This window comes from Trichoderma evansii, assembly GCF_050947405.1.
Source record: "Trichoderma evansii strain SZMC 28006 chromosome Unknown GGI43scaffold_7, whole genome shotgun sequence".
In the NCBI taxonomy this organism is placed as follows: domain Eukaryota; kingdom Fungi; phylum Ascomycota; class Sordariomycetes; order Hypocreales; family Hypocreaceae; genus Trichoderma; species Trichoderma evansii.
In genome coordinates, this window is record NW_028145199.1 from 592,935 (window position 1) to 605,926 (window position 12,992).

The following is a 12,992-nucleotide window of genomic DNA, read 5'->3' on the forward strand; positions in this document are numbered from 1 at the left end:
AGCAGTATCAACAAGGTACAAAGTTGTGCACTAAACACCGGATGAAGTTGAGTGACGCCAGGGGAGGGGTGGATAAGTCCGGTGCCACCGAGTTCAGCGTTGGCTTTCGCTATGTAAAACGATAGGTGGAGCGGAATGCTGGGCGGCCGAGTAGGAGCGGGAGCACAGTGAGCTGCAAATATCCAAGACGAGGGTTCGACACCGGTGAAGGGAGTAGCCCGGCGGCTAGAGGGCGAGAGGACAGAGATGAAGGTGGCATGTAAGTAAGGAGTCAAACTAGCGTTGGGTTGGTGAAGCAGGCCCAGTCCAATGACGGTGGCGATCTGCGAAGTGCAACGGCCTGGCTAGACTCGTCTAAGAGGTCTCGTGCTTGCCACCTCGAGTAGCCGATGATGAATGTGTTCCCGGCGCTGGTGTTGCTGTTTCTGTGCTGTGCTGTGCTGTGCGGTGCGGTGCTGTGCTGTGCTGTGCTTCCGCCGCTGTTACTGCCGGCTCAATGCTGAATGCCCGGGGCTCGCTCGTCGAACGCAGGGATACGGGTAGCGCGGATTGGAACCTGGGGCGTGTTGCCGAAGTGCATAGGTCAGCGCCTACACAGTCTAAGTGGCTGGATCCCAAAAGGCTAGACGACGACGGTTGTTTCTAGGAGGAGAGGAGAAGCGAACTCGGTGAAGAAGCAGAGGCCATGGACCCCGGTGCTAAATCATATGTATTTGAATGGAACTGAGGGGTACCGGACGCAGCCAGGGTGTGGTCTAATAGTTGGGATGCGGTGCCCAATTAATTCCTAATGCTCTTATTGAGCAGAGCAAGACGAACGTGGGCTTCCCCAATCGGGCTGGCATCCCATACGGCCATGGAAAATATTTGCGGGCACACATTGTCGAGACGTGAGTGGCCCCAGAGTATTTTGCGCAGTCCACAGCTCTGGCGATGAGCGAAAAGAGGATAACGCGTTGCGCCAGAGCCTTCATCACAAACATGGCCGGCAAGATTTGAGAGTTGGTCATGTACGGCGTGGGAAATGGCTCATGTCATCCGATATTGCGGCCGCCTTAGGCCAGCAAGACCAGCCTCTGTTGCGTGCCCAACGGAGCTGACAATCGTAGTATGCAGCACGGGCAGGTATTCCGGCAGAATGGACTTTGAGTCTCCAGCTCAAATGCGAATAGGCCAATAAGGACTGGCTTATCCCCAAGGCTATTATGGTGCCACAGACACTTGTAGAATGCAGCTTACACGACCGCTCGCTCATTTCCCTCATTTCTATGCAGGCGGGTCACATGCGCTGCAACCTGCACCTTTGAAAGCACAGAAGAAGCAATTCAAGCCACAGATGGCCGTCTTGGACAAGCAGATCCTAGGCTGTTCTGTAGCCCTTCTAAAGCCAATCGAAGAACCCTCGCCCCATCATCGACGAGTTGAGTCATCGAGCGGTATAAATGGCTTCCCAAGCCGGGATGTCGATACAAGTGCAAGACGAGGCACATATCAACGAGTTGACGGACTTTTGTCCACCGCCAGTTTTGATGCTAGTACGAGTATAGTATTAGGCTTGAGAGCCGCCGAATCAAAGAACCAACTTGAGTGCTACCACACCAAGAAACTCGCCATGGACGAACCGCTTGGAGTGGGGACCGGTGAAGAGGTGCATCGACACTACTTGGAAAATCTGGCTAGCACTGCTATCTAGGTTTTTATTCCTTGTCCAAAACTGATGGAGACACTCGCAGCCACAGGGATCTGATCTATCCGGGTTCGGCAGCGCAGCTCAGTGACCGGGGGGTGAACACCTTAAAAGCAATAGGAACTTGATTGAGAGCGGCCGAAGCAACGCAGAATTAGTAGTTATAATTGCAGGTCGGTCAAGCCACGGGGCGTATGTATATGAATGCTAGGTTCGGCTGCGGCGTGGCCCATCAGAAGGATGAGGACGACTTCGACGTCGAGTCGAGGGTGTGCGGCCGTGTTCATTGTGTTTTCGCGTGGCTGTTCGTCACACAAGACATCATTCCCGCTCCCCCACGCCACGGCGGTAATTGTGTCGCAGTCGCCGCAGCACGCGCAAATTGCACCTTGCACGACATGCAGCTAGGGCGCTGCTCGCAATCATCAGATCAGTCCTCTGTAGCACCGGCGTCTCTCTGCTGCTAACGAAAAAGGGGCATTCCACGTTGTACAACGCCGTGTCGATGCTGCTGTAATCATCCCCACGGGGTTGGCCAGTTGACGACGCCTATACCTTACTACGCCTACAGTATATTAGTGCTAGGCTAAGGTTGTAAGCTGTCGACTTAAGGTAGGGCGTAAAATAGCAGCGGGCTAGATACCAGTATGATTAGCAGTAAAAATGCTCCATATTTCTCCGCTTGTGGCCAGAGACTTTCGGCCGGACCTGCTTGCCCTTGTCTTAGTTAGGAAGGAAGCGCCCCGTGCCTTCTACAACGCCAGGCCAGCCAACTGCTCTTGCCCAGCCAATTGACGCCACTTGCGGCGACTTCCATTCGATTGACGCAGTTTGCAATGGATATCGGAGGGCTAGGAAGGCTCTGCAGAGCCTCCGACGAGCAAGTGCCACGGTTAACCTCGCACCTTCCAACGCTTCACAGCTTTCCCCCGCTGCTGCTGCGGCTGTTCGGGCAAGTGGAGTTGATCAGGGCCCATGCAAGTCAACGTCATGGCAAGCACATGTGCCTCGTCTATGCTCCGTCCATGCATTCTTCCTCTTAGTCTTTCATCTGCTGTGTCTACGCAAATGTCTCAGGGGGATGCATATTACGAAAATACAGCTGTCAGAGGAACCGCTCGTATTACCGCGAGCGCGTTATCAACGGTAGCGTCTGCCCGTATTTTTTCTCTTATCGTGAGCGACGCCGATGCTAATCTCTTGATCCAGCTGACACCTACTTGAGCAAGGCTACACGACGTCAGATAATTTCATCATCTATCGCAAGACGCACCGACCAACTCTATCCACAGGTGCAGTATGCATATGCAGGCCGACTCGACTTACCATAGTCCACCGCAAGCCGTGGCAGTATGAAAAGGGCAGGCCATGATTCGAAGCGGTTATGGGAACAAAGGGAGTGCGGCTCGAAAGCCTCGCAGCCAACAACAGAGGAGCTTGTCTGCCAAGATATCCGTGTGCACCCTGCTGCATCCAAAAGTTGCTTTGCTGTGCAAGAGTACCACGGCCCAAAATCGTTTCTGTCTTCCATTCCGAATGGCGTCCTGCAACTTACGTCGACCGGTGAGCTTAGGTAGGGGCGCCACCAAGCCGCTAGCTATGCGAGACTGCTTAGACTCTAGCGGGGGCTAGGAAATTATCCAACTCGATGGTGTCAGCGTGTTCCTCGGATTCTCGCAGCTTATGCTATTCAGATGGATAAAATTCTCTGCGACCAGGCTGCAAGGTACCGCTGGCCCCCCCAGCAGGTCACAGCAAGGACGCTGATACTTTGAGTCTAGCTCAGAGACTTGCGTGCTATTCTAGCATCTAGTTGAGGAGCCGATTATCAACTTCCGAAGAGCTGCTTGTGACCGGTTGCTACCTTATGGGGTGTGCGTACGTGTGTTCGTGTAAATGCGTCTTGATGAACACCTACGTCAGTTAGCCTCAGCATACCACGTTCATAACTAACGTCCGAAAATGCCGTGGCATACTAAGGAAACCGACCCCAATCATGATACAGATGCATTACTCATCCTAGAGCTGTCGACTGCTTGAGTCCTGTCATAATTGCTCAACTGCTAGCATAACTAGTTCTTACAACAGGCGTGTAAGTGGGAGAGAAGTAGTATGATTATGACGTGCCAGTAGTCCAAGCTACGGTACGCTACGCAACTAGAATACAAATAGCAAGCGGCTTTCTGAGCTTCTTGCCACTAATAGGTTCCATGAGTCGTGCATGAAATATGAAATACTATCAGATTATAGCATGGCAGTATGTCGTGAGCTTCTCTCCACTTTCTGCTGTGTCTTTACCGAGTATCTCTGGTCAGCTCAGCAGGGTTCTGGCTCATCAACAACAACATCGGCTACACGCCCGGTCCCGTCCGAACGTCTTGATGTCCGACGTACATCACATGTCGGATATCATAGGTTGTTGCGGCTGAGGATGGCCGCATGTTTATGGCCTACCAATATCACAGAGTGCCCCATAGGTTGAAGCTGTGGCGACCTGCCAAGAGGCATGCTTACTAGGTAATAATCCGGAGGATGGCATTATTCACTCTCATTACCCACGTAATTGCTTTTTTGTTGCTACTTGCATTGACTTCGTAAATAGAGAAAGACCAGGCTTTGGGGGCCAAAAGTTGTTTTGCTCCACCCATTGCCGTCCTTTGACTCAGCTGGAGCAAACAACAGCCGTGCTTGAAACGTACTATCAGTTTTGCTCTGCATACGAAGCGCCGGTGGCGGCAACCTATGATGCCAGAATTGATATTGAAGACATCGACTCCATACAAACTTGCATATGAGCGTAAAATTAGGGGAAGAGGCTAGTCGACGGGACGATCAGCCGCAAATAGCCTCCATGCTCGGTTTCGAAGCTGCGTGCCCCCTTGCTGTAGGTTGCCATGCTCGAGGCTATCCAAGACACTGACGGGGCCCAGCTCAGCCTCTTTATCCAAAACTATTCACTGTCCATATGTATTTAGCTTATTTATGTTGATAATTTCTGTTTTACTTGTCCATCGAGCAGGGCCAAACCTTGCTGCCCTATGCGAAGGCCGGCTGGAGGATCGTAATCCTTCCCATCAGCACTCAGGCGAAATAGTGGAAAACGCATAGAAAAAAGAACGTCTAGACCATTCTCAATCCCTAGGAGTAAGATTGCTGTACTGCTGTAGCAATTATTGCTACCGCGTGCACGTCCTTGTACGACCTGGCAACTGCAGGACTGACAGCTCCTGTAGAGGGGATGCGGAGCTTGGGCACAACCTTAGCTCCAGCCGTAAAAACAGCCTAAGAACAAGCGTGGCGGGAGTATTGCGCTGTGGTTGAGTTTCCGCTTGCCACTGCACAGTTCCTTTGGCAGGATCTTGAGCAGCTTTCACAACAAATGCCAATTCCAACTGGAGTTTTGCCAATGGCATTGAACATAGAATGCAGGTGTACTTTGGTACTCCCAAGGCCAAATCATGTGATCAGGCAGATGGACGGCACTGAGCTACCAAATCCAGCCAGATGCAGCCAGTTTATGCATGACAGAAGCTGGGCAGCTCAGGTCACAAATCACATCAAGGCATAACGAGTGACACGGCCGAAGTCCTCATCTCTCTAGCTTATGAGGGGCTGAGCGAGTCGACCGTCGCTAGCCTTGCGACAAACCACGTTTGACTGGCACAGAGCAAACAAGTGCTCTCTGGTCGAATGCCTCAAGCTGGAAGAGCTTATACGTAGAATAGGTACCCCCTTCAAACTGCCAGAGCCGTCTTCCTCCATTTCCTTTCAAAGCTCTACCATCTTTTCGCTCAAGCAGTGCCCATTGGCTGATAACGGCAGTTCCATCCATACTCTACCCTGAGGGCGGCGTGCATCCGTTCCGTCGAGACACAATCGCAGCATGGAGCTCAGCCAGCAGTCAATCCACGATGTCATTCATCCAACAGCAGCATTCTCGGATGAGAGTGTCTGGAAGCAGGCTGCCGCCGCAGCTGCCATCCACGACGCCAAAGAGATACCGTGGGAAGAGTCCCTATTGAATCCCAAGAACCGTATCGATAGTCTTGAGCCTCTCGAGAAGCCCTTGTGGCGCATCGATGGCTGCACTGCATTTGGAACTCAGTTTTATGCCGTGCCCCTTTTCATGGAGTCGATACCTCCCTTCCGGATTGACGTGTTCATACCTGAGCCAGCGACACTCTCTCCCGAGCTTCGCAACGTCCTTGATATGGGCGTAGCTTTTTACACGAGAGACGAATCTCGCATCTCACAGCTTGGAGTTACTCAGCATCTGCTCCGGCTGCTTCAGCATTGGACGTCGACCTTGGACGACCCGCGCCAGATATATCAAAACATACCCTTTGGCTCGAGGATCGTCTTCAACAACTTTCCCAAGGACGTCAGCCAAGCTCAGGTATCCATCGCCCCAACCTACTACCTCGAGCGTCAAATGCTGTCTGTAGCATCATTCCAAAAAATCTGGGGACCCGAGGTAGATCTACCCCAGACTGTCGACATTCACGACGTCGTGTATCTGTCACAGTTGCACGACAGCGTCTGTCTCATTGAGTATGGAGGCAAAACTTGGATTTTCAAGGCCTTGACGAGCTACACCAAGTACCTCTACCACGAGCTGCGACAGCTTCTCATCATCCAATCCCACCCCAACGTCATGGCACGGCCAACTCATCTCATCACAAAGAAATGCACCTTTGGCAGCAAGACAGCCGTTCTTGGATTCACACTAGAGCTCCACGTCCATGGCAGCCTGCGTGACTTGATCCCTTTCTTGCAAATACACAATGAGGTATCGCTAGCAGACAAAGCTAAATGGTCTGTCCAACTCGCCTCTGCCTTGGTGCACCTCCGTGAGACATGCGGCATCTTCTATCCGGACCTCCGGCTTGATAACATTGTCTTGACGGGATCTGGCGATGTTGTCATGGTTGATTTCGAACAGCGTGGCGTATGGTGCGAATTCGCGGCACCAGAGGTCAATGCCATCGAGTATGTCCGTCTACTAGCAGTCGATGATGAGATTCCCTCGGAGATCAAAGATAAGTATGCTGCCATCTTGACGAGTATGCTCCCCGGATGGGAGGAGATGGGCCAAGGAGAAGATTACATCTGGCCGTGCAAGGGGTATAACGTGCCGTGGGCATGCTTGACTCCCAAAGAACAGGAAGCCTGCGAGGTGTACATGCTCGGTCGAGTCCTCTGGTGCATCTTCGAATCTGACAGCGCTCCACAACGAGCTGCCGTATGGCTCTCCTACCGATGGGAACCCTTGGTAGAGTTTCCCGGCTACACTCGCACACCACCCGCGATGCGAGATCTCATTGACCGCTGCACCCGCGGCCGACAAGCTGGGCTTACTAGGCTTATCGTCCGCCGTAGGGACAAGCTAGTGCTACGAGAATTTGAAAACACGGGAGAATCCACGGCGCAAGATGTCCAGAACGTTGCGCGCGACTGGTGGGCAAAGGAGATTGCAGACTCGGAGGCCTGGCTTCAGGAGCGCGCCGAGGGCATGAAGAGGGGCGATTGGAATGAGAACTACTATGATCGACCTACTCTGCGCGAGGTTCACGATGAGCTGGAGAAGTTCCGCAAGGAGAATACTTTGGGCTAGTCAGCTGTCTAATAAAACGCCTGGTCCTGTATGCGAACCGTGGCTTGCGCTTGTGGAGGGGGTTTTGAGCTAAGGGGCGTGGTTTGAGGTTTTGAGAAGCACATACAACTCTAGACCTAGCATGGCATAGCATAGCATATCACATAACATGTCGCAGGGAGAGATACTTATAGGTAACAAATCGATGGTATTTTAAAATTTCACCTCGTAACGTAATAACTTTATTTTAACTCTGATTTATTTTGGCGCTCGTCTAAAAAAGGGTCTGCATAAATGCTACTCTATATAGCTTCTACAATAATAGTACATGTGCTCCATTCTCAAATGTAATCAAATGAGGGCAAGAATATTAAATGATAGAACAAGTGAGAAGAAAAGGATAATAGACCACGACCAGCGTGGGCAAAATAGAAGAGTACAAAGAGAATGAAAAATGCAAAGAACCCCCCGCCACACACATATGTTATTATTCACTTCATTCTCTTGAAGTGTCGATAAGTGCTATCCTCTTCTTCAACTTGCCTCTTCAGACTAACGGGCGTTCTCAGCCTGCTCAGCAACGATTTGAACTTGTCAAAGTACGTCATCGGAGCGCCATGTCTCCCAATGTCTTCGAATATAGCCTCCAGGCTATGTAGGTGTTGGCTCGCCGCCTCAGGAAGCAAATTAAGCTCCCCAATCACGAAATCCGTATCCCTGTCGCCTATCAGATAGAGATACAGGTTGTGATCTGCTCGCGTCGCGCCACTGGTGGGAGAGACGGCGTCGTCAACGGCTTGGTTGCGGGATACCACGGCGGAGAGGATGTGGACGAGTGTGCGGGCGGCGGATGTTGCCTCGGAGGGCTGAAGCGGCCGATCGCGTGTGTATATGCACGATTTGATGAGCTTCGTGCAGCCTAGGATGTGTTTTGCTGCCCAGGCGACGTCTGGTGGCGTTTCTGTCAAAGATGTTGTTGCGGAGGCTGGGTCTGAGGCGTATGCGTCGAAAACGCGGAGCACGCGGTCGACTCGCTGGGAGAGCTTCCTGAAGAGGTCGTTGATGGGATCTCCGGGGCGAGATACTGATTGGAAGTAGTTGAAGAAGTGGTGGTTGTCGAGGAGCATGCGAAGGACTGTATAGTCGAGATCGTTGCGCTTCAGCACTTTCTTTCCGCGAAGCGGGTTGCTGGTGGTATCGAAAATGTCTGGGCGGAACTCTTCCGGTGACATCCCATAGACGGCTGATAAGAGTTCTCGCGACTCTTGGACTCGACAAGATGTCATGTCTTCTTCTGAGACGGCTTTTGGGTCGACGACTGGGCAGTGGAGGCCATCGGACAGAACGTCAAGGTGATGTTCCGAGATGGCTGTAAAGGGATCGCCGAGCTCCTGCGCGAAGCCATCCTCAGTCATGGTGAGAGGCGTTTTGGGGTCGTAATCGTAAAGCGTCTGCTTTGCAAGTCGATCCAAGAGCCATATCAGGTGCGAACATGGCTCGAGCTCTCCGCCATGCCCGCACGAGCATGTTAGTTGAGAGGCGGACCCATCGCTGGAAGCGCGAATGCGAATAGACTGGGTGACGAGCTCTGTCATCTGAAAGGCATATGTGTCGTCAATGAGCCGGCATTGCTGAAGAGCAATTATCGGCGGCTCACTAAACACCCTTCGTACTGCGTCCTGGGATTCTTCTGGGAGATGATCGATGGTGTAGGAGAGCTCAGACGGTGATTGCACGATAGTAGGCAGCTCGTCGTCGTCGTCACTGTCATCATCAGAAATCCCCGAATATGATTCATAGTCGGAGCTTGAATCTTCTATAAGAAGCCCTTGGTGGTGACTATCATCCGAAGTAGCAGGTAGACCCGATCGACTGGTGGGAGACATCTCTTCGAGGGTCAGTCTGCTGAATGGGGCGACTGGTATTGGCATTGAGTTGATCGTGGGGTATAAATACGAACTCTTTTCGTTATCATTAACTAATATATGGTTATGGTATAGTAAGAAGATAGATCAAAGAAGGAAAACCCGATGGTTATATAGAAGGACGCGAAGATATGATGTCAAGGGGGGGCGTATGACCTGTCCAAACCAACAACATTAACCAACAGCAAGGGGGATATAGCCGAGCCTCTCTTTCCTCATGGAGTTGGTGCAAAGGTGATTATGAGGTAGATTTAATACACTAAATGTGCATAATACCTCGTAAGGGCAGAGAAGAACTCGTACTTCTCGCTTGTCATTGGACGAGAGGTTGTGAGCTTGGGAGGGAAGGCTGTCTGCCATAAACTCATGTCTCGCCTCGCTGGAAGCCACCACTCCGGCCCCCTATGCCTAGGGATGTCATCAATGCACCTTGAAAGGGGGCTGTGAAGCAATCAGAAGGCATAGAAGCCTGGTACCAGCAGAATGGAACGGTCTCTGAGTGGCCTGGCGATGCCGGGACTGGGCCGGGGCCTTAGCCGGTGATGTGGGACCCGGCCGGAGGCTGTTGCTATTGGCAGTTCAGCCCAGGTCCATAGGATGAACACGTCGTGATACCAGAGTTCAATATATTAAAGACTGGGATCTCAATGACCGGTTCCAGCCTCTTATTGGACTCTCCGGATAATCCAGCTGCAAGACAACCCACTCTATCATCGCACATGCCCGGATATAGCGTCCTTTGGCACTTATATCAGAAGACATGCTATAAGCGGACTGAACATTGCCAATCACCAGCATAAGTTCCCAGCGTGACTCCGTCGTTCTGCTCTAGACTGCATATCGTGAGGCTTCTTTGCCCTTAGAAAACCTCATTATCAGCCTCGTCTCTCAGCCGCTGGAAGATCTAAACCTGTTCCTAGAGCATGGCCAGGCCGGGGCGACTGACCTAGCGTCAGCAGCCAAGCCCTTTTGTTACTATATCGATCTCGCGACCACCGCAGGGGGCCTGAGGCTGTTCACCGCGCTGTGCTCTTGAAAAAAAATCTGGAGAAGTGAATCAATCAACTGTCAGCCTGCTCCGCGCGGCTCTCTGCAGCCAGAAGAAGGACGAGGACTCTGTAACTGCGGCCTCATGTACGTACATGTGGTTTTAAAACCGGTCAGAGACGAGCTCCACTAAGGCGACCGCAAAAGAGACCCGAAGCGCTGCGCCACGTATTCGCCTAGTGCCCTTTGTTACAGCACCTCTGGCACTAAAAAGCTGCTGCTTCAGAACCCCTACACAGCGCTTCAGGGCCAAACAGCAGAAGCGACAGCGCTCTCGCGGCGCTGCACCGCCCGCCCAATGTCCACTTTGGCCGGCCCGTTTGTGCGGCCTGGTCTCCATCGCCTTGTTGGTCGAAACCCATGAGCAGTCCATTCACAATTCACGCTTTCTAGAACACCGCCGCGAGGCGAGGCCATCTCTGCGACCGGCTTAAGACCTTTGGATGCGACTGAGATTTTACTCCCAAAAATACCTCTACGGTAGATTCCCTGAAGGTCTCGAGCCCTGTCGGCATCCCGCAAGGCGTTTTTCTTCCTCTTTTGCCCTGCCATCGAGTTGAGAGGTACCAACGAGTGCCGCACTCTCTGAGGTCGTCTGAAAGTGAAACGGTGTATCCTGTTGGCTGTGGTAAGAAAAACATTGACAACTAGTGTTTCATGGAGCAAGGAGAGGCTGTCAGAGACTGCGATTATACGCATGCATATCTACTCGAAGCGGGTGGGAACGTGTATGGATCCTGGTCATTAATCTACTGACATTTAAACATTGAAAATTATGTCATATTAGCTACTTTAGTAGACAGCCATTTGGCGAATAGTTGGTCAATTCCACTGATTCTATATCGTGTATGTCGTACGTCATTGAGTTCCGGAGAGTAGAATACTTTTTGTAGCTCTTCACCATCACAACAGCAAGGGATTCTCTTGGTTGCCAGGCTAATAAAAGCTGCAGCAAAATCATAAATATTGAAACTGGCTCACTCAAACGAAAAACGAAAACTTCCAGCCTTTCCTTCGGTTGACTTGGTCAAAGGTTGGAATACGCGTGTGCAGTTGGGACATGCTGTTGATTTCTCTGGTTAAGGCCTCGGGAGGCAGGAGATGTTCGCTAGTAAACATGGCCGCAAAGTAGGCTCCGTCCAAATTCCGAAAAAAAGCAGTTTATATGTGACTTGCCATGTCGTCACTTGCCGTATAAACACCCTTTGAATTTCCCAGCTCCCCAATCTGAACCCACCCCTTCCATTCCCATAGATATAAGACTCATTTCGTGATTGATTTATTTATTTCTTGAGGGGTGACTGATCCGGTAACTACTGGCATTAAGGTGAAAAAAATGAAGTTGTGTGCCAGCCAAGGCGGAAAAACAGAAAATAAAAAAAGATAATAGTACGTAAAGTTGTAACACTCCGTGGGCGACGTTTCGAATGCTCGGTTTTAGGCAAACGACGGTAGAGCTGCGCGTAGTCCTTCTGCAAATCGGACGGCTCGGGTGTGGACGTGCCCACTGCTTGGAGTGGCCTTGGCTGGCGACCTGCCCTTTCGTAGGATTGTCTTGATCTCTGACGAAGATGAGGAGGACGATGATGATGAGGAAGACCGGCCCGCAGACGAAGAAATGGTCTTCTTCTGCAGGTTGCCTACAGACCGGTCGGATTGTCAATCTATGCCGTGCTGCTTTTTGAGCTGCGCTAAAGATTCCCGGCGGGCGTCCAGATCCTCTTTAGATTTTACCATCTTGTCGGGCTGATGATATAATACTGCAGACGTGTAAGCAAGGGCGATACTAGCGTGAATTGGACAGTAAATTCAGGAACGACGCGCTGTCACGTACCGACGAGATAACGGTTCTGAAAGTTGAAACCGTTCAATTTGTCACAGGCTTGCTTCGCATCCATAACATCTTCATAGACGACAAAAGCGGTACCCTTGGTGTTGTTGGCAATGCCTTGACGAACCTGGCTGTTGGGTGGGTTAGCACGGCGGATTTCGATAAAAACAAGTATATTGACGAAAGCGATGACAATGGCGATAGCGAAGAGGCAACGATCGAGCGGGTTCTTGGACATACCGAATAGGTCCGAATTTTCCAAAGAGGTCGAAGAGCTCTTCAGGAGTAACGTTGTAGCTATGACAGGTTAGCGTCGGGTTGCATGGGACTCGTCTCGATTCGAGATATCGTCGTCGATGAAGGCGTACCTCAGGTTCTTTACGAACAGAGCGCTATAAGAAATTGGTCAGCCAAGGCTCTCTATGTCATTCTCTCGGTCATCAAGGCGAGACGTGCCGGCCGTTCGGTCGGAGATTCGGAGACCACGAGGCTCGCAGCACGGCCAAGACTGGCGAAAAAGCCGGAAAAACTCACCGATTGACTTCGGGGGCAAGTTTCCCGCCGCGACTACTCATCTCTTGGATGATTGAGGTTGTGGTGGTGATGCTTCAGACTCGAGTAGGGTCGGAGGTGGCGCCGGAGAGGGAATGCGAAAGATGGATTGGAAACAAGAGATTCCCGGGTGGAGGCACAAGACGCAGGACGGCCAGAGAGAATGGGCGATTGCGGGTGGGCCCTGATAGGACGAATACACGTGACTCGCTTTTTTCGCCTTATTTGAGGTACGTACCGGCTCTGGCGCTGCAGTGCCCCCACATTTAATATTTTCTGGTGGTGCGAAGTATTAGCGCTACTATCAAGACACGTTCTATCTGCGCTGCCTCGGTGAGAGGAAATGTACAGCACAGT

General features: G+C 51.6%; 3 protein-coding genes across 3 annotated transcripts; 1 reads left to right on the forward strand and 2 right to left on the reverse strand.

Annotated features, from left to right (window-relative positions):
• The first annotated feature begins 5,335 nt into the window (after nucleotides 1-5,335).
• Nucleotides 5,336-7,516, forward strand: GGI43DRAFT_345794 (uncharacterized protein). Its single transcript, XM_083202195.1, has one exon. It carries the CDS (start codon nucleotides 5,571-5,573, stop codon nucleotides 7,299-7,301), a length of 1,731 nt encoding a protein of 576 aa, XP_083061655.1. The 5' UTR covers nucleotides 5,336-5,570; the 3' UTR covers nucleotides 7,302-7,516.
• A 255-nt stretch (nucleotides 7,517-7,771) lies between these two features.
• Nucleotides 7,772-9,166, reverse strand: GGI43DRAFT_382786 (uncharacterized protein; the record flags this gene model as incomplete). The annotated part of the gene is made up of 1 exon (XM_083203281.1): nucleotides 7,772-9,166. One exon carries the CDS (start codon nucleotides 9,164-9,166, stop codon nucleotides 7,772-7,774), a length of 1,395 nt encoding a protein of 464 aa, XP_083061656.1.
• A 2,523-nt stretch (nucleotides 9,167-11,689) lies between these two features.
• GGI43DRAFT_382787 (RNA recognition motif domain-containing protein) lies at nucleotides 11,690-12,658 on the reverse strand (the record flags this gene model as incomplete). The annotated part of the gene is made up of 5 exons (XM_083203282.1): nucleotides 11,690-11,892; nucleotides 12,087-12,214; nucleotides 12,324-12,380; nucleotides 12,452-12,475; nucleotides 12,618-12,658. 5 exons carry the CDS (start codon nucleotides 12,656-12,658, stop codon nucleotides 11,690-11,692), a joined length of 453 nt encoding a protein of 150 aa, XP_083061657.1.
• Between the last annotated feature and the right edge of the window lie 334 nt (nucleotides 12,659-12,992).

Excerpts from the sequence above, each read along its gene's own strand:
- GGI43DRAFT_345794 (XM_083202195.1), top strand. The coding sequence starts at position 5,571 with ATGGAGCTCAGCCAGCAGTCAATCCACGATGTCATTCATCCAACAGCA.